General features: G+C 45.3%; 1 protein-coding gene across 10 annotated transcripts in view; it reads left to right on the forward strand.

Moving 5' to 3' along the window:
* Positions 1-27762, forward strand: part of uggt2 (UDP-glucose glycoprotein glucosyltransferase 2) — a 47717-nt gene that overhangs the window by 15757 nt on the left and 4198 nt on the right. For 3 of the 10 annotated variants that reach the window (XM_070544448.1, XM_070544447.1, XM_070544449.1), the window contains 14 exons: positions 944-1038; positions 1429-1635; positions 5081-5212; positions 14359-14489; positions 14625-14717; positions 14790-14895; positions 17010-17089; positions 20225-20414; positions 20519-20677; positions 20796-20881; positions 22739-22823; positions 22970-23052; positions 23139-23219; positions 27655-27756. In XM_070544448.1, coding sequence (XP_070400549.1) covers positions 944-1038; positions 1429-1635; positions 5081-5212; positions 14359-14489; positions 14625-14717; positions 14790-14895; positions 17010-17089; positions 20225-20414; positions 20519-20677; positions 20796-20881; positions 22739-22823; positions 22970-23052; positions 23139-23219; positions 27655-27756 — 1630 coding nt within the window. Of the gene's footprint in view, positions 1-943; positions 1039-1428; positions 1636-5080; positions 5213-14358; positions 14490-14624; positions 14718-14789; positions 14896-17009; positions 17090-20224; positions 20415-20518; positions 20678-20795; positions 20882-22738; positions 22824-22969; positions 23053-23138; positions 23220-23302; positions 23327-27654; positions 27757-27762 lie in introns of those variants that run through there. The other 7 variants (XR_011516302.1, XM_070544450.1, XM_054746881.2 and 4 more) reach the window with 7 other exon arrangements.

A 27762-nucleotide genomic window follows, 5' to 3' on the forward strand; every position in this document is an offset into this window, starting at 1 on the left:
TGTCTAAAATTCAGAACTTAAAAATGAAGCCCTAAAAAGTCTTAAAACATCCAGATTTTCATCCAACATCTTAAAGTTAAATTATTTAGTCAAGCCTTCAGTTTCAACCTGTTTATTTTTCAGAGGCGTTGGCCATATAAAATATAGAGTTAAACATGGTGATCCTGCAGTGTCTGCCTTGAGGGGCTTTGAAGCGTAGTTTTAATGTCAGACAAGAGAAGAGAGCTGTGGTTCTTGACTGTACCCAAAGCTTACCAAAACTGGTTCTGAACACAAGAAGCACCGTGTGAGAGGAAGCAAAAACTCCCTCTTGTTGAAATGCCAGACAGGGATCCGTTGCTAAGGGTGCAACGGCGTCTCGGTGTAATGACTGGACTTGAAGACCCGAAAGGACCCCGAGGCACAGTAAGGCACTTTAAAAGTCTTTATTAGCAAAAAGCTAAGACGTGTCGTTACCCGTGGAGGGCGAGGCTGGAGACAGAGTCTGTGAACAGGCGTGGGTCAGAACCAGGAAGATCTGTAAGAGGTCCGTAGAGCAGGCGAGAGACGTGGTAGAGGACAGGCGTGGGTAGTGAATGCAGGTAAGGTTCCAGCCGAGGGTCACACGTGAAGCGAGGTGGAGGAGGGAACCAAGGTCGATGATCGATGGGTCTAGCAGGAAGGAAGGCTGGAAGATCTACAAGCAAGGACATTCAATAATCTGGCAATGGTTGGAGAGCAGGCCGAATCTTATGTAGCAGGAGAGGCAGGTGTGTGGAATGAGCTGGATGAGAGAACCAAGTGTGATGAATGATGGTGCATGGAGGTCAGGGCATGGCAGGATCATGACACTCAGATGAAAAGCCCTCGAGTCTGTGGAGCACCGGATTTCACCCGTTTGAGTGAATGTGCATTTAAATCTCACCTTTAGTGCTCGGTACTCATTTTGCATTTTCTTTCTAAGACGAGGATGGGGTGGCTGCTGTCACCGTGTGGATAGTTGGAGATTTGGAGAAGATTTCAGGAAGGAAACTGTTGCTCAATGCTCTGAAGCATTTGGTGAGTCCAGTTAGCACATTTTTCTTTTAGGTGTTTTATTTTACGCTCTTTTCCTTTTGCTCTAAAGGAATTAATGATCACCTGTGTTTTTCACACGTGCCAGCTCTTTGGCATCCAATCGCTGCAGGTGTGCTTGTAGCCGCCAAACACGTTCACTGAAAATCAATACCCTGCACACAAATTACAGATGAAACGCTCTGAGGTGGTTCAGATACAGATCAGAGCAAATAAAATGCTTTGTTGTCCTAAAACATCAAAACCAATTCATTTTACATTTAGGCAGTCACACTTTCACCGATGCTCTTTTTTTTTGTGCCATTTATTTTTTAAATAAACGAGAATCAGTGGAAAAATGTTTAGGTTTTGTCACTTTTGTGTTTATGTGTGCAGAAGTCCAGTCGCGGTGTGCGCGTCGGGGTGATAGATAACCCCGGTGAAAAGCCCAGTGAAGACAACACCGTGGTTTACCGAGCTGTCTGGGCCTCCCTTCTCACTCAAAAGAATAAGGCTGCAGCAGCGTTTGTGCAGAAACTCCTCAAGGAGGAGAGCATCCAGCTCCTCCTGCAGGGGACTAAGATGAAGGATCTACTGCTGCAGGTAAAGAACAAACCAAGGAATTCAGCTTTTGGTCACTCGAGAAAGAAAATGATCACTTTTTTACATTTTCAACAAAACCCTTTTGTATTAATTATGTGATAATCTGCTTATTTGTTGATAAAATATGCTATTTATCAGCTTTAGTTATTTAAGACAATTCCTGCAATTATTTGAAGCAAGTTTTATGTGCAAAAAATTTCTATGCAGGGTTCCTGCATTAAACTTCAGGGAGATGAATTAGCAGTGCTAATACTAAAAGTATTAGCATGAAAGGAAAACAGTTAATGTAATTCATATTTCTTTAATGAAGTTTGTACGCCTCTGTCAGGTCGCCCCAGGGCAGTTGTGGCTATCATCATCGTCAGCGTGTGAATGTGTGTGTGAATGCATGAATGATGCACTGTAGCGTAAAGCGCTTTGGAGTCCTCTGACTCTGAAAGGTGGGTAATTTATCATGTATGTTATAAAAGACGGTATTGTTTAATTAGAAGTGGAAGCCCATGCAGAATAGCCGTTTATAACATTGTTTTATAGCTTTTTTTTATTGTTGGTTTGGCTCTTTTGGCTGTTGTGAGACACTTTGAGTTTGATATTAATAAAAATAATAATAATTAAAGATGCAAGCAGCGTCGTTCTGCCCTCGCAGCTCCGCGCTGCTCCGGCCTGGCCGGCAGTCTGGTGCACCCGGGCACGTCTGCTGAACATAAACATCAACCACTCCCACACCAGAAACCGCGAACGGTCTCCTCGTCTGCACTTCACCCTGACTCAGCATCTTCTCTGAGCCCACCATTAAATTACTCATCTAACCACGGTGATCGGTGAAAAGAGCGACGGGGCATCATTCTCCAAACAACTTGTGCAAAAACCACTAAATCGAGTACTTGGACCAAAATGACCGACATCCTGTGCGACTTTGCGCTTGACTCCAAGAGACTTTTTTGTAGGTCCTGAGGCACTTCATTAGTTTACCAAATTTCATAGTCCTCAGTTAAAGCATGGCTTGGGGCTGACAATTTTAATGGTCCTAGGGGGCGCTATTTAAGAAAATAGGTCACGCCCACCAGATTTTCACATCAGATTTTTTGGGGGGCCGGACTAGGATCACTCACCAGAAGTTTCGTGACGATATCTTTACAAATGACGAAATTGGAGGCAAACGTATAGTCTCAGCGGTATGCCTGACTTCGCCGTGCCGCCACAGCCCCGCTCTCTTTTGAAAACTCCCATAAAGTGATGCAAGAAACACCCACTTGTCTTGAGTTACCAGCTACAAATGTGTGATGATTAAGTGAAGTGGGGCGATTTGGGACCTATCACAGGAAAACTTGACCTTTTTGGTCCTGAGGGGGCGGGGCTTGTGTGATGTTATCATCTGACCATTCATTTTCGTTTGTGGCTGGATGTTGAATGACCACAGACATTTTTGTAACTCTACTCTATTCGAATATGACGTTATAGCCATTTATATTTTTTGGGCGAGTAGTCGAAATTCGAGGCCTGGCCACGCCCCCCAGCATATACGAAAAGTCAGTTTTATTTTTTTCTATTTGATCGCCCATCTCTTCTGAGCAATTTCCCCAACTTTCGAGACGATCGTGCGAAAAATGGTCGAGTAAATCAATCAGAAACGGCCAAAACGGGGTCAAAATCACCACTTCAAACCAAAATGGCTGACTTCCTGTTTGATGTTGACCATGGTTGCAAGAGGCTTTTCTGTGCGGACTGTTGAGTATTACAATTGTACAAAATGTGATAACTGTACGATAAACTAAACTTTATGGAGGGGGGTATTTTTCACATTCTAGGGGGCGCTGTGGAGCTAGTTTTATTACGATTTTTTTGGGACCTTTAAAATACAAAATTTTACACCACACCTGACATGTGTGCATAAATACCTGAGTTTTCAGGTATGTTAAGGCCTCCAAAAAGCCAATTTACTTGGCGGAAGAAAAATAAACAGAGGCCTACAATAGGCCTTCGCAGCGCTTTCGCTGCTCGGCCCTAATAATAATTTCCGGTTGACTGATATTGGTTTTTCTATAGCCAAAGGCAGATATGTACTGCCTATTTTCATGGCACATATTTAGACAATTTTCACCTTTTTTCAGGCTAAAATGTCACCAATGACATCAGTTGATGCACAAAAATTTTGAAGCTAAATCAGTTTTTGAACTCTGAATTTGACTACGTGTTGAATCGTATATAGGACGATCAGTATATCAGTCTACCCCTAATAATAATAAATGTGTATTTTATTAATGATTTCATCCATAGCTGAAATTCAGTATCAAAGATTGGGTCTAACCACACAGAGAGATTCGTCCGACTCCATTTTTTTGATTTGAGTTCAGAGTCAGAGAAAATTGTGACTGATGAGCCAATCTTCCCCCACCCCCCACCTAACCACTGGCTAACAGAGTCTGATGCTCCACACTCAAGGCAAGCAGCCTGGTGTCAGTTCCACTTGGAATGACAAGGGGCCGTCACAAGATGGGCTCCACGTCAAGAATCTTTAACTAAAAAAAAAAGTGGTGTTGTGTACCTGCTGCTCTCCTGGGAGCTGATGAATAGCCGAGCTCCCGCTCTCCATTGTGCGAGCTACGTATGTTCAGCCGAGCCTGACCATCACTCTGCTGCTGTAAGCAGTCTGCAGCCGCTGCCTGGTGTTCTCCGTGCTGTGGTGAGCAGAATCCACCCACACGGTGCTACTCAGAGAAAAAAACCTCTGTGACTAATCAACAAATGGCTTGACAGGAGCGCTCCCTTCCTTCCCATCAGGAGGAAGGCATACCTACTTCATCTGGGAGCCACACAGCAAACTTCCCTTCAATTATACAAGCCTTAAACAATGGGGAGAGAATGTGCTGAAAATAGTGATGGAAAGATAGGTAGGAAGCAGCTTTGTGACTTGAGACCTGAAGCCAAGGGATACAAGTTTATTATTGGCTGCCAGACACATTTGCTGACTGGATTGTGCTGACGTTATTGGTATTTCACCTGATCTCTCGAGGATGAAAATGTTGGAGAAACTAATAACCCTACTCCACAAACCCTGCAATACTCCCACAACCAATTTATTATGGACAAATGCGGCTGGGCTTTAATTAAGACTTTGTTATATTAATTAGAAATTGATTTATTTCATTTTCACTCATTCATTTCTGACTGCTGTGGGTGAAAAACGTTTTAGCTTTTTTCCCCTGCAAGAAAAATAAACATTTGTGCAGGTGCAAAACACCAAAGATGTTATTTTACCTTTCATGCATCCTTTTTTTTTTATTCCAGTGCATTTCTCATATTGAATGGGAGATATGTCTCAAAACTACCCTGTTGGATGTTTTATTAGCAACTGAAAATCGGGCATTCACAAACGCTTCAGATTTCCCAAAGTGGGCTGTTTTTCTAACATCATAAATAAACTTTATTTTATTTTTTCCTCCAGGGCATGGATGTAGACGCCTTTGAGAAAAAATTCAACACACTGGAAGCGGATTTTATCCACAGTCAGCAGCTGTTCTGTCGAGATGTTTTGAATCTTCGTCCTGGACAACGAGCGGTGATCGGCAATGGCAGAGTGAGTGGACTTTAACACAGTGTTATTATTATTAGTAACGTCTTCAGGTGTAGACTGGGACCTAGAGGTAAGGCAGGCTTCATTCATTAAGTAACAGCTGATTTAGAAACACATCATTTAGGCTTAATACCTGTGGCTGGTGGCTCATAATGACAGATCTCCAAATAAACAGCTTCTGAAAAAGGATCTCTTCCTGAGTGGATGCTGTTCTGGCAGCACTGAATGAAACTGAAATTAAAGCTTCATTGTTATAGGAAATAACAAACACACACACACACACACACACTTTTGTATTTCTATCATAGTGAGGACCCTCCATTGACTTCCATTCATTTTTGTGACTCCACTATGCCTAACCCATAAACTAACCCTAACCATTGCTGATCTATTGCTAACCTTAACTAAAACTTAATTCACACCATACCTCTAAAACCAACTGGTAAGCTTCTAAAAAAAGTGAGGACCGAAAAAATGTCCTCACATTGTAGGGAAAATGGTCAGAATGGTCCTCAGTATGTAGTAAGTACAAGACCACACACACACACACACACACACACACACACACACACACACATACATACACACACACACACACACACACACACACACACGCACACACACACACAAACACACACACTGGACTATTTTTTTTTTTTTTCATTAGTGTGACAAACATCTCCCTGAAGAGACCTGGCCAAACACTCCTAAGTTGTTTCACTGACTGAAGGTTGAATATGGATGTCAGACTCGAAGACTGGGTTCGGGAGTAAGAGCTTTTATTAGAGACTGCTGGCTGCAAGCGGTGCTGAAAAGGCTGACGGAAGGATGAGGTCTGAGTTAGAAAGGTGGAGGTTTAACTGTCTTAGCTTCTGAATACTCTGATCATGGAACACAGTGGAACGATGACTGAGTGAAGAGCCGGTGTGGCGTCTTCCATATATAGACATGGATGACGCAGGTGCAACGTGGAGGGAATCCCCGCGAGGGGCATGCTGGGTAATGGTCCGAGACAGAAGCCGGTCAGCTGGGAGAGCCCAGCCTGGGGGCTTGGACTCTGACAGGACCCCCCGGTCCAGGGACGGCTCCAGAAGTCCCCGGGCCACCTCGGTGGGTCCAGAAGTCCGAGATGAGGGCAGGGTCCAAGATGGAGCGTTCCTCTGGGCCGTAGTCCGCCCAATCCACAAGGTACTGCCAACCCCGACCCCGGCGGCGAGCGTCCAGAATGCGCCGGACGGTGTAGATGGGCTCACCGTCAAGGAAGCGGGCCGGCGGAGGCGCCGGAGCCCGAGGCGGCAGGAGTGAGGATTCCACACAAGGTTTGAGCCGGGAGGTGTGGAAGGTGGGATGGACGCGAAGGCTTGTAGGCAGCCGCAGCCGGTACGTGTCCGGGTTGATTACCTTCTGCACGGGGTAGGGTCCGAGGAACCGGGGAGCGAGCTTCCTGGAACCGGCGCGGACCCGGAGGCCTGCCGTGGACACCCAGACCCTGTCCCCTGGAGCATAGGAGGGGCCCGGGCGGTGCCTGCGGAGGTGTTGGTTGGAGTAACGGGCGTTGGCCCGGGTGATGGGTGCCCGTGCCTTGATCCATGCATTTTTGCAGCGCCTCACCAGGGATTGAGCGGCCGGCACCGCGACTTCGGGTTCCTGGTGGGCAAAGACCGGGGGCTGATAGCCATAGCAGACCTTGACAGGGGACATCTGAGTGGCCGAGGAGGTGTGGAGATTATGAGACAGCTCCGCCCAGAGGAGGTACTTAGGCCACTGCGAGGGCTGCGCCGAAACAAAGCAGCGGAGGTACCGGCCCAACTGTTGGTTTGCCCGCTCCGTTTGACCATTGGTCTGTGGGTGGTAGCCCGAAGACAGGCTGACAGAGGCTCCCACTAGATGGCAGAAGGCTTTCCAGAAACGGGCCGTGAACTGGGGACCACGATCCGAGACCACGTCTACCGGGAACCCGTGGAGGCGCACCACGTTCTCCAGAAACAGTTCTGCAGTGCGTCGGGCCGAGGGGAGGCCCGGGAGGGCGATGAAGTGAACAGCCTTGGAAAACCGGTCAGTGACCGTCAGGATGGTGTCGAGGTCGTTGACCGGCGGGAGACCCGTGACAAAGTCCAGCCCCACATGGGACCAGGGGCGGCTGGGCACCGGAAGAGGTCTGAGGGTGCCAACCGGAGCCTGGGTGGATGCCTTAGAGCGGGCGCAGACGTCACAAGCGCTCGTGTATTCCTTAACATCCCTCTCCATACGTGGCCACCAGAGAGCCCGTTTAAGGAACCTGAGAGTCCGAGAGAAGCCTGCGTGACCAGACAGGCGTGATGAGTGGGCCCAGGACAACGCTTACCTGCGACAGGCCAAGGGGACGTAGAGCCGACCGGCGGGGGTCTCTGGTGGCGCTGGGTCACCCTGGAGGGCGTTTTGGATGGCCTCCTCCAACGGCCACCCAAGGTGGGCCACAAAACGGTGCTCCGGGAGGATGGGCGCCGGCTCGGATGTGGGCGCTGAATGGGTGAACTGGCGGGAGAGGGCGTCCGCCTTCTGGTTCTTTGTCCCGGGGCGATAAGCGAGATGGAACTCGTAGGGTTCGAAGAAGAGGGCCCAGCGTGCCTGGCGAGGATTTAACTGCTTGGCGGACCGTATGTGGGTCAGGTTCTGGTGGTCAGTCCAGATGGTGAACGGCTGAGTGGTGCCCAGAAGCCACTGCCTCCATTCCTCCAACGCCCATTTTATGGCTAGCAGTTCACGATCCCCCACGCCGTACTTCTGCTGGGTGGTGGAGAACTTCCTGGAGAAGTAGGCGCAGGGATGTAGCCTGTCGTCGGGGCCGCCTTGGGACAGGATGGCACCGGCGCCGACATCCGAGGCGTCGAACTCGACCACAAAAGGGACTGCCTGGTCCGGGTGGCGCAGGATAGGAGCCGATGTGAAACGAGCGACTAGGTAGTGGAAGGCCCGAACGGCGTCTGGGGTGAGCCGGAACGGTTGACCAGGAGGGCTCGGTCGGGTGAGAGAAGTGAGAGGTGCTACAATGGTGCTAAAGTCTTTGATAAATCGACGGTAGAAGTTGCAGAAACCCAGAAAACTCTGCAGTTGCTTTAGGCTGGTAGGTAGGGGCCAGTCCTTAACTGCCTGGACTTTCTGAGGGTCCATGGTTAGACCCTGATCCGAGATCAGGTAGCCCAGGAATGAAACGGACCTCTGGTGGAAGGAGCACTTCTCGGGCTTGCAGAACAGGTTGTTGTCCAGGAGCCGGGTCAGGACCGCGCGAACATGGTGGTGGTGTTCAGCCTCTGACTTGGAGTATATCAGGATGTCGTCCAGGTAGGCAAACACCCACCGTCCCAACATGTCACGGAGGACATCATTGATGAAGCGTTGGAAAACGGCGGGGCTATTGCACAGTCCGAAGGGCATGACCTGGTACTCCCAGTGACCGGTGGGGGTGATGAACGCCGTCTTCCACTCATCTCCAGCTTTGATACGGACCAGGTTGTAGGCGCTCCGGAGGTCCAGCTTGGTGAAAATCCGCGCCTGGGAGATGGCATCCAGGGCGGACGTGAGAAGCGGCAGAGGATGGCGATCTCTGACTGTGATCTTGTTCAGTCCTCTGTAGTCAATACAGAGGCGGAGATCACCCTCCTTTTTCCTCACAAAGAAGAAGCCTGCAGCACCTGGGGACGACGAGGGTCGGATGAAACCCTGCTGGAGGGCCTGGTCGATATAGTCCTCCATAGCTCTGGACTCGGCGGGGGAGAGAGAAAAAAGGCGCCCCCGGGGTGGAATGGTTCCTGGCTGGAGCTTGATCTCCATGTCGTATGGACGGTGAGGCGGCAGTGCGGTGGCTCGCTGCTTATCGAACACCGCGGCCAGATCCCGATAGGGCGGTGGCAGATTGGGTGGCGCTGAACCGGATCCACCTTCCGGGCAGTCAGGTCGAGGTGGAGGAGGAGAGAGGTGGGTCCGGCACTGGGCCCCCCATTCCAGAAGGCGAGCTTGGGACCAGGAGATACGTGGGTCGTGGAGGCGGAGCCAGGGAAACCCCAGGATTAGAGGAGAGGAGGGAGCACGGATAATCAGGAAATGGAGGGTCTCCCGGTGGCCCTGGACTGTCATCTGGAGAGACTGCGTTCGGTTTTGGACAGGGTAAGGCTGGAGGGGCCTGCCGTCCACCGTGGTCACTGGTACAACCCTCTCCAAGGGGGTAGTGCGGATCCGTAGACGTTCAGCCAGATCCACATCCATAAAATTGTCAGCGGCCCCCGAGTCCACCAGCGCGTGCATCTGGAGCGAGGTCTCGCCATATTGGAGGGTGACGTGCAGAAGGAGCCGATTGGAAAGGGCAGGGGTTTGAGGTGACCCAGGCTGAGCGACCACGAGACTCAGTGGGTTCCTTCGTTTCCCGAACGGAGGGGGCAGTTCATGCGTCTGTGGTCGGGGGAACCACAATAGGCGCAGAGGCCCTCGCGCCACCTTCGCTGTCTCTCCTCCGGAGGAAGGTGGCCCAGTTGCATGGGCTCCTCAGTGGCAACGGGTCCGGGAGTAGGCGTGGGGGGACGAGGAAAAAGTCCAGGCGCCCTGGATGGGCGAATGAGAGGCTTGGGCCGAACCAAAACCCGCTGATCCATGCGCAACGCCAGATCCACAACTTCATCCAGGGTCTGGGGTAGCTCCTTTCCCGCCATCTCATCCCGGATGTAGGTTGCCAGTCCCTCCAAGAAGACGGCTCGGAGGGCAGAGTCATCCCACCGCAGCTTGGCGGAGATGATGCGGAACTCCGACGCATATGCGCACACAGAGCGCTCCTTCTGGCGGAGTTTTAAGAGTCGTGTCTCTGCCCCCATTTCGCTGCTGGGTGGAACAAAAGTCTTTCTGAGAGCGGCCACGAATGCAGCGTAGTCGCTGCACTCCGGTGATTTGGAGTTGTAGAGCGCAGCAGCCCACTCTGCCGCGCGTCCGGAGAGCAGGGAGGTGAGCTGTGCTACCCGAGAGCGCGCAGTGGGGAAGCGTCCTGGGTGGCACTCGAACTGCATGTCGAGGGTAGCAAGCAGACCGTCTGGACTCCCCGTCTCTCCGTTCCACTTCTCCGGGAGACTGAAGTGTGGCTCTCCCGTTGGTGGAGTGAGGGCTTGCAACTGGAGCGCATGAACCTGCTGCTGGAGAGCCGTGACGGCAGTAGACATCTGCAGGGAGAGATCGGTCTGGGAGTTCAGCCTGGTGTTAAGCTGGTCGACCAGGGCGTGGAGCTGAACGTTCTCGCTAACAACCTGCTCCAACTTCCTCTTCATCTGCTCGAACTCCGCTGGATTAATGGACTCAGTCATCCTGTCAGACTCGAAGACTGGGTTCGGGAGTAAGAGCTTTTATTAGAGACTGCTGGCTGCAAGCGGTGCTGAAAAGGCTGACGGAAGGATGAGGTCTGAGTTAGAAAGGTGGAGGTTTAACTGTCTTAGCTTCTGAATACTCTGATCATGGAACACGGTGGAACGATGACTGAGTGAAGAGCCGGTGTGGCGTCTTCCATATATAGACATGGATGACGCAGGTGCAACGTGGAGGGAATCCCCGCGAGGGGCATGCTGGGTAATGGTCCGAGACAGAAGCCGGTCAGCTGGGAGAGCCCAGCCTGGGGGCTTGGACTCTGACAATGGAACAATTTTATAATGTTTTTGAAAATAATACCTCTACAGGGTGTTTAGAGGTGTGCACAATAAAGGTACAGTACATCTTTTAAAAGCTGTATTTTAATTTAAAAAAATTATTAAATATTTATTTTGACGGGCGCGACACTGGGTTTATGTTTACATCTACCAGCCAACAGATGGCACCATTGCAGGTTGCCAAACGGTCCGCTGGCACTGTGGAAAATGGCAGACTTGACAAGTCAAGCTGCTGCTTCTGAGCCCAGAAGTTGTTGTTATCCTTCTCAGAAGAGGAGTGACCATAAAAGATCTAAAACCAGAGTGAGTTTAGGGGAAGCCTACATGGATCCAAACAAAACGTATCGGCAGCTAACCTGGTGCACTGGCGGCTGGAACCCTTGTTCTGTTGTTGCAACTACAACCTCCACACACTAGGTGTCGCTTTGGTCTTTGGGTTCCATATTCCACCTTGATCTTTTAAAAATACAAATCTTATTTTTGATTTAAACATCTGCCATATGCAAACGTTTTACTGTTTGCATAAACATACCATGTATATTTGTAGTATTGACGGTGAGTAAATTATTGTTAATGTTTGGAATGTTTGGGGTTTTTAATAATAAGCTTGTGCAATTGTTACAGTAAAATGAAATGAGGACAGTCAGGGTTATTGCGTTGTAAACTTAAAACCTTTTGATAAACAAACGTTATTTACTGTTCTTGTACTAGTGGACGCCATAAACAGTATAAGGTAGAAATGACATCAGTCTAGCCAACAGTCCAGATTTCAAATATACTGGCCTGCCATGATTGGGCATGTTGATGATGTCATCAAGGTGGAGGAGGTAGTGCTTGTAAAGATGACCGAAGCAATGTTAGTTATATGTGGTGTTGGACACCGAGCATTGATTGGAACGGAGACCCATTTTCAGTTTTTCAGAGAAGAAGAATCCATGGGAAGTGTTAGCGTTACCGCGCTCTAAAGTGCAGCTTCACTTTCATGTATTTAAAATTCATGAAGATCTTAAAACTATTTCACCACATTCTTTTAAGGGTTAGCTGGCTCATTTAACGTGTACATTTTCTGACCGTGCCTCTTGAAAGTTTCGGAATCGAGAATCACTTGGAACCGGAATCGAAATAAGGAATTTGAATCGGAACCAAAATCATCCAAATCCTAACGATGCCCAACTCTAGCTATAGGAACCTGGTTTAGGTTTAAGGAGTCAGATGCTGAGCAGAAAAACATCCTCACCTCAAAACTAAGCAAGTGTGGAAAACTCGGAAAGCCAAAAACTGCACCCTTACTTTTGTACAATATTAAATAAATAATCAAGAGCAGGAATAAACGATATTTCTTCTATTTAGCCGCTGATAGACGTCGAAACGCTCTGGTCAGAAAAAGCCACACAGATCTACGTCGACTTGTACTTAACTGCTCAATTAGAAAGAATAAGAAGAATATGTACCAACAATTGAAATGGTTAGGTGTAAAGGATAGAATAACATACTCATTGATAAAATTGATAAGGATAATTATCATTTCAAATTCAAAGATACTTTATTAATCCCAGAGGGAAATTAGAGTTTCAGTACACACAATTCTGAGATCAGACATACATACATACATAGACACATGACAAGAATTGGTGACTGTGGTCATTCGCAACCCCGAGTCGCGCTACCTTAAAAATACCAGAGATTCTATACAATAGGTTAGTATTTCGTAGGGAGGTACATTAATATTTTACACAACAGAGTACTGAGAGTCGATTTACCAGAAAATAGAACGCTCTATATTCATGAAGAGCTATGGTGGCCTGGAATGGTTTACCTCAATTTTTAGTTTTACAGGAATATTTACAGGACTTTGGTAAATGGTAAATGGCCTGTATTTGATATAGCGCCTTTTAGAGTCCTGGAACCCCCCAAGGCGCTTTACAACACAGTCATTCACCCATTCACACACTGGTGGGGATGAGCTACACTGTAGCCACAGCTGCCCTGGGGCGCACTGACAGAGCCGGGCTGCCGAGCACTGGCGCCACCGGCCCCTCCGACCACCACCACCAGGCAAGGGGGGTTAAGTGTCTTGCCCAAGGACACAACGGCAGCGACAGACTGAGCGGGGCTCGAACCTGCAACCTTCCGATTACGAGGCGAGCACTTAACTCCTGTGCCACCGTCGCTATGGGTAAAAGGATTAGATTGTATATTTTTGTTCTATCAGCAGGAAAGTGAATTTTTATTTGGGTCACAATTGCTATGGGAATAGTAACAAACGTTGCAATACAATAATGGGATGAATGTTACAAAGGTGTCATATTTTTGGTTGTAGTTGACTTTATTTGATTTTATATTTCATTTGATATACCGTATATATTTAGATTTTGTTTTGGTTTTTCTTGATGTGTTTGTAATTTATTTATTTTTCTGCATGCTTGATGTAAATATTGTTTGCTAAGTGTTGACGCATGATGTAAAACTGCGAATGAAGGTTAGACCCCAGGAAGGCTAGCTACTGTTAAAACAGTAGCTAATGGGGATCTAAATAAACAAACAAACACTGTAAACCAGCATTCATGGACTCACCCACCTTGGTGTGTGACTGTTTTCTGCCTGCCACTCCTCTGACAAACTTCTACTCCTTAAACAGGAGCGCCGCAGCTGTTTTTTAAACATAAAACTACTCACAAGACATTCCTTCATATGAGAGACCTCAGCAGATTAATAGAAATAATGAGTGTAGGCCAGCTTTAAATGGCTTCTATACATGCTGAAGGCTTTGTTCTGCTGTATGTGAGAATGTTCTAAATCAGTTATTCTGACATAAATAAACAGAAGGAATGGAAATACTGCAATAAATATGGTTACCACACACACTTCAGATTATGTCACAATGTAGATTTGGCCCATCTTTGTGTACTTTGGAATCCTAATTTTACATCATAGTAAACAGAAGTGTTTGCTGCAGGAAAATAGGACCCTTTATGCAGCTGCACATTTTCCCTCTAGGGTTGCAGAGTGCTTTCCTAGCGCTGTCGAATCAACATAACATCTGTTTCTCAAAGGTCACAGGTGGCACATTTTGCTCTGTGTGTGTGTGTGTGTGTGTGTGTGTGTGTGTGTGTGTGTGTGTGTGTGTGTGTGTGTGTGTGTGTGTGTGTGTGTGTGTGTTTGCCGTTCACTGTATACGTGCATAGAGCTCATGACTGATGTCTCAGCATCAGCTCTGCTGACAGTCAAGTTGAGAAGTCCAGCCACGGAGGCGATGGTAACAATTAATATTATCTTCCAGTCCTCTGTTGCAGCACGAGAGGCTTTTCTCCCAGAATAGAAAGCAGGAAAAAAATAACAGGCAGCCTCTTTGAATGCCATGACTTTAAGTGGATAAAACACTGTGTCACAATCACATTAGTTTTAACATCCCCTGGGCTGGTTGTAAGTGATACAGACTGAGATAAGAACTGGAGAAGTCGTGTTCTGACTGCGTTATTATCTTCATGTTAGATCCTCGGTCTGTTTGAAGAGCAGGAAGAATTCACCATGGAGGATTTCCACTTGCTTGAGAGGATTACACTGAGTGGTTCAGCAGAGAAAGTCAAAACCAAAGTAAAGGAGATGGGGATGAAACCAAAGCAGTATGTTTGTGTTCTTTATCCTTCCCTTTTTAGTGTTAATAAAAATGTGTGCATCACTTTTACTTTTTAAACTCTTTCTTACCCTGAATGACGTGAAATTCTTTTTACGTCTTCTCAAACCTTTTATTCTGTCAGTGCTAGTGACTTAGTGATGAAAGTGGATGCCCTCCTTGCTGCAGCCCCCAAAGGAGAGGTCAGAAGAGATTTCCATTTCAAAGATGCCAACAGGTAGGCGGTGTGAATTTTTGAATTTTATTCTTAAAATAATGTGAATCTTTTGATTTTGGTTTGCTCCTCTAGCAGCGTGCTGCAGCTCGCACCTCGTGAAAATGAGGTGTTCTATGATGTCGTGGCCATCGTTGACCCCCTCACTAGAGAGGCGCAGAAGATTTCCTCGCTGCTGATTGTAAGCTGCAATCTTCCTCTGCTCCTTTCTCCATCAATTCCTGATTGAAACAACAACACACTAAAATCAGCACAGAAAGTTTGTAGCCATCTGGGACAGAAAAACTCAATAAAATCCATCTCGTCCGGCACCGAGTTGTTCCAAAACCATCTACACAGTCATTGTGTTGACCAGCAGAAACAATGCAGACATTTCTTTATTGAAATATCTTCTCTTGGTAGAAAAGATGTTTGCACTCTTGCCTTTAGTGCCTTAAGCAGGAATCTGAGAACTAGTGTGCTGTTTTTTTGCTCTGAAGGTCACTCATCATACATTCCAAGTATAATTTCTATGTTATTTTCATTTCTATTGTCTTTTGTGGACTTCCCTTTAGTCAAAATGGTAAATGGTCTGTATTTGTATAGCACTTTCTTAGCAACCCCCTAAGGCGCTTCACAACACAATCAGTCACACATTCACACACACTGACAGAGGCGAGGCCTGCTGAACACTGTTGCCACCGGTCCCTGTGACCACCACCAGCAGGCAAGTTGGTTTGAGTGTCTTGCCCAAGGACACAGCAACAATTTCTGGTTGGAGCCGGGATTAAACCTGCAACCTTCCAGTTACTGGACATCCCACTCTACCTCCTGAGCTACTGCTGTCCCCAGAAAATCATTGAAAGCAATGAAAGTTAAATTTTCATTCTGCATGATGTTAGTTTAGCATGCAGATAGTCTCACCTTGTATTTGCTCAATAATCTGACAATAGTTATTATTACTATACTGAGACATGCACCCGTACGAAAATATGGGCTGCTATCAATTTGAGATATTATTGCGGTTGATTTGGAAAAGAGTACAAGCCTTTCTCCAGCTCCACAGAGAGAGAAGCAACCCGGTGCGCTCGATCACTGTTGAAACTCCGGTGGGCGGGAGATCGAAGGACTGAAGAGTACATTGACTGCTTCAGTTGTTGACCTCGCCAGGCTAAGACCACCAATCTGAAGGCAGGGGGTAGGGCGGGCTTCACAGCATCTGTTGCCTTGCAGCAAGAAGTTTGCAGGTGCGAAACTCGGCTATGGCCTTTCTGCGTGGAGTTGCATGTTCTCCCCATGCATTCGTTGGTTTCCTCCAGGTTCTCCGGTTTCCCCCACAGATCATAACATGCCCTATAGGTTATAAATTGTACGTCGCTTTGGGGAAAGCGTCTGCCAAATAAAGGAACATAAACATTTGTTTGCATTCCTTCATGGAGGGCTTTTCTTCTCGCAGCTCAAGGCTTCCAGGGCACCAGATTCAGATAAGAAGAATTGTTTTGGGGCAGGCAGAGACGCCTAGCCTGGCCTGCCAGACTCTTCCTCTGTTTAATTCTGCACAGAGAGCGTCTGGGAGCTCTCCTATTAAAATAACCCTACTGCCTGAGAATTCTAACTGAGCCAATCAGCCTTGAGCAGCATACGTCACACACATGGTCACACACCACGACGCTGAGTTTGTCATAAACATGGCGACTGAAGCGGAGTTCGCTGCGGCTCTTGCCCCTGTTCTAAACGACTTCAACATGTTTTTACAAGTAGAAGCGCTAAAAGCCTTTCTTCTAAAGAAAGATGTTTGCGCTGTCGCCAGACGCCATTTTTGACTACAGCAAAAAAAAAAAAAAAAAAAAAAAAACTACAGCGTTGTGCGGTACAGTCAGCATTTCTAGCTTTTTTCTGATTGGTTATTTTTGAGCTGGCTAGTCCCGCCCCTCATGTGCCTCTCTGCCTGTGAGTTACCAGACTCTCTCTCTGTGCAGGATTAAACAGAGGTCGAGTCTGGCATGCCTGGCTAGAAGATTCCAGCAACACTTAATATGCTGTTCATCTGTTCTATCGACCTGTTCTCATATGTCTATCGAGGAAAAGTTATTTCAAAATAAATATTGCTATAATTCTATCGGCCAGCCTTACTCGATGTAATTAAATATCAGTTAATATCGACCTAGCTTTACTTGTCTAACCCTTACTGTATGTTAAAAAATGCTAACATTGGCGTTGGGCTAATTATAATGTTATTATAAGATGTAAACGTCTTTAGTGCACATGTTCTGATCTTATTTATAAATACAGTTTTTCTTCCTGTGAATGCTGCAGGTGCTTAGTCAAGTGGTCAACGTGAGACTGCAGGTGTTTATGAATTGCAGGGCCAAGTTGTCCGAGATGCCCCTCAAGAGGTAAGCTCTCCACCGCCATCAGTAATTAAAAATATTCTAGTTTGGCTTGTTTGTGTTACCCGCTCACTGCTGCAGGTTTAGCATCTCTGCTTCGCTTTGTCTCTTTGTATGAGTTTACTGCACAAATGTTATCAGCTTAATAACACCACCTTATTGCTTTGGGCCTCTGACTGCATCTTTGGGCAAATTGCTTACAACATTCACTGCTGCAGTTCACGCCATGCAGTGAAGTTGTAATGTAGCAGATTTTATTTTCTCCTCCTGGGTGAATGCAGCTTCCTGTTATTTGATTTGGTGGATGCATTTCTTCTGTTTTTGTCATAACAGTCTCTGTTAGTTTCTCAGTGGATAGAGCTGCATTTACATGCTGAAAGTTTATTAACGTAAAGTCTTTGGCCACAAAATAATTTACATGTCCACCCTCTCAACTCCGTCAACTTCCTGTCCCCCGCAACATGAACTGGTTGTTATTGACGCAGTCCACCCATCCATCTATCCATCCTTCCTGGATGCCCAATTTCCCTCAAATGGCTCCTTTTTATGTAGTGGAGGGATGAGTCTGCTCTTCCTGAACAGCTGAACTCCTTACCCTGTCTCTGTGGGCGAATCCATCCATTCTGTGTAAAAAAAAAAAAAAAACTCACTTGTATAAAGTATCTCAACCTTTTGAGGCCCTCAAGTCAGTGGCGCCCCCAAGGGGTGGCCATGGTCACCTTTCTTTTCGGGGGGGGGGGGGGACCACACAAAATTTCTGGCCCCCCCCCCAGAAAAAGCCAGTGCAAAAATTATATTAATGTTCACAAAAATGATAAATGAATCTTATTTATTCAAGACAAATGTAAAGCAATTAACGAGTAAAGAAATAACCAGAATAAAAAAATAATAGGTTTTTATTTCCGTAGTTTTTTGTGAACACAGCAACTGGTAAATTAAACAAAAAAATAAAAATTGTTTGAAAATACATTTTAAAATAACATTTTAAATAACTGAAATGTATTTTTCGGAAATATTTGTTTGTAAAATTTGAGTCAAGTGTTTTGAATACATACGTTTCTTTAATTTTTTTTTTTTTTTTGTAATAAAAACTAATACAGGAGCAATGCAGTGCATTGCCACAGGTTAAACTCTCCCAAAGTTACCACAAGGACCAATTTGGTGTGCCACCCCAAATATTTCTTTGTCCCCATCTGGCCACCCTTATCAAAATTGTCTGGAGGCGCCCCTGGTTGTCCTTGCTAGTGGGACAACTGGGATGAAAACCACATTGGTCTTTCTGTCAGTTGGACTCTTGTCCAGATAATCTGCATAGCTAATTTTGAGCTCAACACAGCAATCGTTGTAGATTGTTAGTTTTTGTAACTAGCCTTCAGTTACAAGAACTAATGTTGTTGGCCAATTTTATGTCCCTTCGGACCATTAAAACATTAAACTTGTGGAAGGAGGCTTGTAACATCCTTTTTCTTCTGTGTCACTTTTATAGCTACGATCTTGGTGATTTTAAAGTCCTCCCCTGGAGATCCTGCTATCAGCAGGAGCACATAAGTTCTGTTTTGTGTCCATCACTTTCCTCATTGTGACAAGTTGGTCACAATTCTGAGCCAAATGATTTAAAATAATGTTTCCTCTGGTGTTCTGGGCCGTTTTCTCACCACTCACTAGTCCTGTGGTACCAAAACAAGTGTCATAGTAGAGAAGTCAACAAATCCAGGGCAGGAGTGGAAATGAACCCCTTAAATAATGCAAGTCAAAGAAAGGTCTTGGAATTAGGAGAATCAGCATTACACAACATTACAAAGGAAATAACTCTTCTTAACTCTGTAGGAAGGAAACCGTGACTATGATAAAGAGCCAGGCTGAAACTTGGCTCTGTGACAGCCTGAAGGTTGGTTTATGCTTGACGCGTCCGCGAGGCGAAATTGAGTCATTTTGACAACCACGCCCAGGGTTGGACTGGGACCAAAATTCGGCCCTGGCATTTTTACGAATCGTCGGCCCTCCCAATTGGGAGAGCGGTGGGGGTGGGGTTGTTGCCGCCCACAGACTCATCTCTAGGCCGAATGTGAGATCTAGTATGGACTGGGACTGTTAAATTACAAGCAGTGCCAGACCGCTGTGACCAGGAGCCGTGACCTTCAAGATCAGCTCATTCTCCAAAGGCGGAGATCAGCGAGACATTAGCTATATGCTAACGTGGTAAAACAACTCCTACGTCATCGCTCTACCGCAATTTTCTCTCTAAAAACGCCTGGGAAAACTCTGTTAGCTTCGGGTTACCATGTAGCTAATGTTCTGCAGATCACCAACTGTGGAGTAGTGTCGGCCCAAGCTGGGCAAGCAGCCCACTTGGCTAAGCGGCCCACCGGGACAGTGCCAGAATGCCAGATAGGCCAGTCCACCCCTGACCACGCCCCTCCACCGCACCTCCTAACGGCCCAAAATTTCCGCAACGCGCACCTAGGAAAATTTCTAACCACGCGGACGGTCGGACGCAGAAAAACATGGCGGACCGGCAAGAACTAGTATGGCAGAGGTTCATAAATACAGACATTTGTATGATTCAGCTCTCAGAGATCACCGTGATCAACATGTTGTTAATAATTCTTGGAGAGAAATAGATCGCACTGTCAGAAAAGACGAGGACGCTGTTAAAAATGCTGAAATGCCATGTTGTAAACAACAGTCATTTTTACTTCTACTATGGTGTAATGTTGGATGCATGCTGTAGAGCTCCATGCTGCCCCCTACAGTTTGGGAGAATATTGGCTCACCGCAGAGACAAGCCGCACGAACCATAAACGCTGCGAGTTGTGAAGCGCGTTCCATCCACGAGCCGCATCACCAAGCGGAAAGTGAATGCGTCAAGCATAAACCAAGCTTTAGAAATGGAAAAAGGGAACTTTTCTGGTCTGGGCAACTGCAAGAATTTGTTAATGGCTGAGCACGAACTCTAGAAGTAATACTATTAGATTCTTCTCTTGAAGGCGCATCCACACCGCTGTCACAGTAGCTCCTGTTCTTTTCTGTTCTAGACTGAAGATTGTGGAGAATGTCTTCTGTTAAGGGATATTTGTTTTAGCTTTTATCATCGTTCTTATGTGCCGTCACAATAACACAGCCGGTGTTCGTTTTTTGCAGTTTTTATCGTTTTGTTTTGGAGTCGGACGTGACGTTCTTGGCCAACGAGACCGTGTCCTCAGGCCCAGTCGCTCGTTTCACCGAGCTCCCAGAATCCCTGCTCCTCACTCTTAATATGATCACACCGGAGAGCTGGATGGTGCAGGCAGTGAGCAGCCTTCATGACTTGGACAACATCCACTTGCAGGAGGTACTGAGGTGTTTAGGCATTGCTAACTCACGTGAGGGTACAGCACTAATGCTTTCACACTTTGGTGGGTTTTTGCTGCTGTGTAATTTATGATTATCTCCCAGGTGAAAGGAGTTGTGGCAGCAGAATTTGAGCTGGAACATCTTTTGCTGGAGGGCCACTGCTTTGACCTGTCAACCGGTCAGCCGCCTCGTGGGCTGCAGTTTACCCTGGGCATGAGCCGGGACCCACTCATGTATGACACAATTGTCATGGCTAACCTGGTCAGCATCCCTTCTCTTTTTTAGCTACACCTTTCTTCAGGAAAGACATAAAATTTGGTGCTACAGCTGAGAAAACAAGCTGGAGTTAAATTTTTAATTAGTTTGTCAATCTGCACAGGGATATTTCCAACTGAAGGCCAATCCTGGAGCATGGACCTTAAGATTACGTAAAGGCAGATCAGAAGACATCTATGAAATCATCACGTGAGTACCGTAGTCTCTTCTCTCTCGCGTCCCAGAGATATTAAATATGTTCTGGACACCAGACAACAGGCATTGATGATAATATGGCAGTTGCTTTCATATATTTGCTTTGAGGTTGTTTTCAGCTGCCTCTGGCTTTCCTGCTGGCAACAATGACAACCATCACTATGGTAACATGAAGAGCTGCTGACTCTGTTGCAAAGAAAGGTTTTGATGAGTGCAGGAAGTTCTGTTGAGTTTAGAAGCAGGGAAAGACAGGTAGGTGGAAAGATCTGCTATTAGAAAGAAAAACGTACTGGAGGGATGATGCAGCAGGTTCCTCGATTTCCTCCTCAGACTGTAAAATGGGTTCTAGTTAAGACTTTTAGAAGGGATATGTTTGTTAAGTGTCCAAATATTTCTGAACTTTGGCTAATTTAATAAAATACAATTGCAATTGTTTAAGTTAGCATTTTAATGTTTTTAAACTTTGTACTAAATGCTCCCTGTGATTCTACGTTGTTGCACATCTGAGTGATGATCACACGCGTGAATGAGTTTGCATCGGCAGAATTCGATGTCTCTAAAATCACAGATTTCATCCGTTCTGGCTAGCCTCACACAAGATTTAGGACACATACAGCCCTCGGTTCCTCCGCAATCATATCAGACAACTGAGATTTATCCCCCAATCCTCCAGGTGAAGCTAAGAGGTGATGTCATTTTTCACCTTGGCAGTGTCATTATTCTTGTGGTTAGCGGCACTCTGCTCTGGTTAGGTGGCCGATCAGAGCCTATTGGGAGCGTCTGTGTTCCCGAGTCCCAGAGTGTGCATTTTCCTCTCGCAGTCCGCGCCGCCGCCGCGCTTTGCCCTGACAGCGATGAATGAGACGACCAACTCTCCTCCTCACATTGCAGGGATACAGATTGATCTCTGGTGCTTTCCAACAGTAGCCCTAAAGGCTGATTTGCACCGGTGACAGCAGAAGGGGGAAACCCAAGCAGCGCTATTGAAGGTGGGGAGGGATTTGCCTCGGGTTCGCTGCGGTGGGGGCATTTATCATAGTGATAAGGTTAGAGTTTTTGCCTTTTGTGAGCATTTGGGGTTGTAATGGCCTGCGGTGCATCATAGTCAGTTCGCCTCAAGTTCGCTCCATCGTGTTCCACCATTAGAGCTCGCAGATTGTGTCTGCCAAAATACATTGTCTGCTGGGGGAATCAGTCCTAAAACAATTACACTGGAAGGCTGTGTTACACAATCAATACTGTACAGACTTTCTCATTAAATCTACCAGTATATACAGCATGGCTGGGAAGTAGTGATGGGCAAAATAATGGTGAGGTGATTCCTAACGATGATGGAGGGTAATGAATATGGTCTGGTTTTGACCCTGGCAGCTGTCCCAGTATCCGCTTTTAAGTACGTACTCCCTCTGACAGTTAGCGCTCCGTCCATTAAAGGCGGTCGACTCCATTATTAGAGCCTGCTGTGCAGCTTTTGCTGTGCGTAGAATATGCAGATTGATTTGATCCAAACTTTCTTTTTTACATTTTAAAGGTGCACAAAGTGGTGATGTCAAAATGAAGGATCCCTGTTACACTGCTGGTTGACACATCCTACTCTAGTTTAATGTTTTACCTTTTTGTGATGTGATGTAAAATGTTAGTAGTGTATTTTAAAGCAGCTGTGTAAAGAATTAAATTTTATTTATTTCCTTAATGATTCCAGTTCATGAAGGGTTAGAGTATAATCTTTAGTTTGTTAAAGGAATAAAAGGTTGAATTTCTTTCTGTGTGATATTTGTATTTATAAAAGTCTACTTCAAAATCGGACTACAACATTTTAAAGATTTTACCCCTTTTCATTTCATCTTTCAGTCATGATGGGACCGATTCCCCGGCTGATGCAGGTGATGTTATAGTTGTCCTCAACAGCTTCCACAGTAAAATCATCAAAGTCAAGGTGAGAATCTCTTCTAGCGATGTGTCATTTATATTAAACGCTGTGAAGTTCATGAGATTGTTGAACTGTTTTCCAGAACATCTTTGGTCAGTGTTTGATCAAATCTGTAGAGCTGAAAAAGTTACGCGTCCTCTTTATGGTCACAGGTGCAGAAAAAAGCAGAGAACATCAATGAGGATCTTTTAAGTGAAACTAGTGAAAGCAAAGGCATCTGGGACTCCATAGTAAGGTATGTCACAGTTAAACCACCTCCAGGGTTTAAAAGTTGTTATGCTGATGTATTACCCGTTTATTTATTATACGATGCGGTTTCAGGAGATTTTACTCCTCCCCAGGATCAAGACTGCAATATTATGCTGTAAGATCCAGTCTTGCAAAAAATATGTGCTTCTGTAGGTATGTGTGTGCATTTGGGTGTTTCCCGCAGCACTTCCTAACTGTGTGGTCCTTTCTCCTCAATTAATGCTTGCTGTGTGAAGTGTTTGGAGCACTTTTGAGAAAAGGTAGGCAGTCTTGCCTGAACCCATCTAACACATAAAACTTAGCATGCATTTTTTTTGTTGCTTCTTGTGCTACTCGAGTAAATATTTTTGGTGGATGAGAGCGATGTATGACTTTTTTATGGTTATCAATACCACAATAAGATGTGCGCAATGTGTATTTATCCATTAGTTAAGTCTGAATAGAAACTTGGGTTGAATTTAAGAAGTTGGGTGTAGGGCTAGAAGATTGGTGTTAGTGGAGACCTTTCTGGTGGAAAATGTCAAGAAAGGTAACAGAATCAGATATATAGAACCTGTTGTTTAAAGGTAGGGTAGGAGTTCTTGGAAAAAGCTGCTTGAGCAAGCTATATTTAGATTTAGTGCTGCACCGATATGAAATATTTGGGACGATACCGATATCCGATTTAAAGCCACGCCTACAGAATACAGAAGAATGCTGGATGTACTGGATACTGTCCAACAACCATAAAAACATAATGTTGTCTTACCCATCAAGAAGAAATAGAAACACCATGGCAGCCCTTTCTGTTTCTTTAGTTGACACCATTGTTCAAATGCATCATCAATGCACACTGCTTTTATTCTGATCTTCATCTGCTTTTTCTTGGCCATAACCTTTTCAAGAACAGTTTTACATTTTCAACCCCTTTTTTGGCACCTTAGCTTCCATCATTTCAAACGTAACAAACCTACTTAACCATGTAACTGTTTAGTATGCTAGCTAGTATATGTAGCTCGGCTCTGGCTTTGTTTACTGTTGAACCGCTCTGAGCCAAGAATTTGAGATTTGTGCACATAGATGTGTATGTGCAGGTGTGGGAGGGATGGTCAGATGGCAGTTTGATGGATGGATGGATGGATGGATGGATAATAATCCTATCAATAAAGGTGCAGTGTGTAATAATGAAGTAAGAACGACATCATGTGGTCAAATTTGGGTACTGCAGACAGTTTTTGTGAACAAAAGGTGACCATCTCACCCCTGTTCAGTGAGTTTCATGGCTGTTGCCAGTTACGGATCAGCACCAGAAGATTCTAGATTATAGGCGAAGACGAGTCATACACAGTAAGCACTCTTTGGTGTTTAATGGTACAGATCACTTATTATGGTAATTTGCCTCCAGCATTAAAGGAAGTGCAGTTGTTTACTGTCTTGCTGTTAGCTTGCTGTTAAAAAGTTCTGAGAGACTCATTAAAGGAAATAAAATGCCACAATTTACTCATTATTCACTTCACACATTCATTTCACCATAATATCAAGTTGATGGTATTTGCTTCTAAGTCACTGTTAGCATTGTTTGCTCAATGTTAGCCTCTAAGCCTTCTGTACCAGATATTAGAGTAAAACAAAAGGATGATGTGACTTCTTTAGGGTACAAGAAATAACTTCTGGGTCGCTCCTGTTTACTGGCTTACATTATTTTCACAACTCTGGAGCTTTTTGCCTGCCAAATTCAAATTACAAATGCCGGTGCTGCTGCGTTAGCTTGGCGTGGACTCGGCAACCTCATGGGCTCACAGATTGTAAACAGTAATTATTTCCCTCCTTAGCCTTTTGGAAAGCATAAAACCTGAAAACTTGCAGCCAGCTGACAATGAAATCTGTTACCTTCCTTCCACCATGATTGAGACGTTCAACTGTTCTGTGAATATTTCACTGTAGAACTTTTACTTAAGAACGAGACATTCACAATGAAAAATCAGGTTTACCTTGGACTGTATGTTTCCGGTGGGTTATTAAAAATATCATCTTTTTGACAAAACTTTTCATTTATTGGTTTTCATTGGTTGTGTGGAGAGCAGTTCAAGCAATGTGGCAAGAACGTTCCAGAAAAAGTTCATCCACCCCACCAGTAAAAAAATATTAGAACAGGCTTCTTGATGGTTTATAAACTGCAATAACTTCAATAATGTTTTTCCTGCAAAGCCCCCAAATTCTTTTTAGTAAGAATGTTTTCATATAAACATGAATGTTATTTGTTTATTTCAGATTAAATGGATTCATGATCAGTAAGCTGAGTGTTAATATAAATGAGGGCGTAATGCTGTTTTATTCCTTATTTGTAAGTACTCTGCATTTTGTGACCCTGTATCTATGTTTAATGGCTTTGATTTGTTTTTGCATTTTATGTGTTCACCTACTCTGGGGACTGCAGATGGAAATTAGCCAGTGGCTAAATCTGGTGCATGTCTTTGTAGACATTGTCCTCGTAACGAAGAAACAAAAAAATGTGTCCAATCTACAGATTTATGGGGTTGAACTGCAGCGAAGTTTAGTCCGGTGTGGGTTTTTCTGGAGCGTTGCTGCTTTTTCCAAAGGTCCAGATTATCTGGTGTGATCCAGCCAAACGGGCTCTCACCTGACCCTGTAAATCTGCTTATCTGTGGGACCCCATTGTTGGGCTGAAGGCTCTTCATAATGGCCGGCTTAGTCATCTTAGGCTATCTGTGTCCCCAGACCCTATCAATATTTACTGGACTGTCCAGAAGCCAACAGCTCAACAATAGAGATGGAATTTCCCTCAATAGAGAAACACTTTGGTTTTAGAAACACAGGAAGAAGATTTTTCATAACATTTTCCAAATGAATAAACTAAAACCCATTTGCTGTTGTGGTCCATCGCAGAGTTGATCTCACAGTGATGTAACTTGCCGAGCTGGTGCTTGTCAGGGAGTTGGTTTTAGAGGGCATTGTTCACCATCCCCTCCCCTTTCTCTCCCTGGTGTCTTCCTGTAGCCTCGAGGCTGAGGCTGTGGTTGTGATTGAGTATGGGAGAGACACCCCTTCCCTCATCAGCAGTCTGTTACAGACAAGGACACACAGTTTGACTGCAGACACATCTACCCTCCAGCACAAGTCCTGATTTCTGTCCACTAAATGTGCCTTGAATCCTGAACCGTTGCTCTTTAAGGGCATGTTAATGCCTTCATGAGTCAGGGCCGTGTCCTTTAGATCCTGCTTCAATCTTCTGCTGTTCTGGGTTTTATAACTTTTGCTTTTTGAGGTCATCTCTGACCAACAAATAAAGCTGCTGTTGGTCTTTTCTGTCCTGCTCGCTGGTGTGAAGTTCAGGCTCACATTCCATCCCTTTAACCAGACCTTCCACACAATTTACCCTTTCTGGACAATCTGAACTCTTGAAAATGAGTTTACAGCTAATTTTGGCTCACTAATCGACCGAAACAACCAATTTTAAAGGGATACGATGCAGTTTTTGTTTACTTTTAGTCTAGGTCAGTATCAGATGATCAGAAGTGAAAACTGGTGTCAGCCTTTGGAACATCAGTAGATGTGTCTCAAATGTAGCAGCAGTTTCTGCCAGTGCTCTCTTTAAACTTATACACTAGCATCTATTTCACAGTATGTATTTATTATGGTAGGAATGTTCCTGCAGGACTTGACTCCTGGATGCACCAGAAGTGTTGTGTTTTTCTGATGGTGGTGGTGGTTTTTATGTCTGTAAACAGCAGTGTGCGGGTGGTTTAAAGGTTTATTAGGGATCATCAAAAGGAGATGGGGGTTTAAAGCCATTTAAAACAGTAATTCACTTTGGTCTCAGTTGCATTCATATTAGCCATTAGCTTATCAGTCCTGCTGGATTAAAAGTATTCCTCTGAATTGAGGCCACTCCGTAAGCTCATGAGTTTGTAAATTATTTACAACTTTTACACAGAAATGTATTTAAAATGGTTCAAATTGAAACTGCATTGTTATTTTACCTCTTTGTGGTTCTACTACACGATATGTAATTGACTGGCTTGAATGGAAGACGGTATTTTCACTGTTTGCCGCAAAAAGTGTCTAAAACAAAAAAAAAACCTGCAAGACTTCCTTTCGGCTTTAAACACTAGACAGAAGGTGGACTGAAAAACTCTATTTACAACTCTACATGTCTCACAGGAGGACATCCGTTCCTAGAAGGTGCTCCAGAATTTTTGCACAATTAAATGCAGCAAATCTGGCTGCGTTTTGCCTTCCATAACTATCCTGTTTACTGCAGATCATCTAGCGGTTATTGGGAATGTTTCTCAGGTATCTGTGAGGGTAAGCATGAGTATAGCCCTCAATGAGCACCAGCAGGACCTGAGACTGTTGACATCAAGTTAAAACTGTAATTTCTTCACCGTTATTCAGATTTTATAATAATGAAACACCTCGGCTGCTGCAGTGTTGCATGCTTGGGATGAAAGTGTTGCTTTTATAACCGTTACTGGTGGCTTTATGGAAACGTGATGGCCACGGCTTCAGTATCGATTTATTGCTGCTTTATGAGAAACGGACATCAATCACAGCGCAGCAGCCTCACCTATTACGGGTTCATTTGCAGCATCACAGGCGGCGGCGCCAGGAAGGATGATGGAGACAAGAAGGAGGATGTTCTGAACATATTTTCCGTGGCCTCCGGTCATCTGTACGAACGCTTTCTAAGGTCGGT

This window comes from Nothobranchius furzeri, chromosome 14 (assembly GCF_043380555.1).
Source record: "Nothobranchius furzeri strain GRZ-AD chromosome 14, NfurGRZ-RIMD1, whole genome shotgun sequence".
NCBI classification, from domain to species: Eukaryota; Metazoa; Chordata; class Actinopteri; order Cyprinodontiformes; family Nothobranchiidae; genus Nothobranchius; species Nothobranchius furzeri.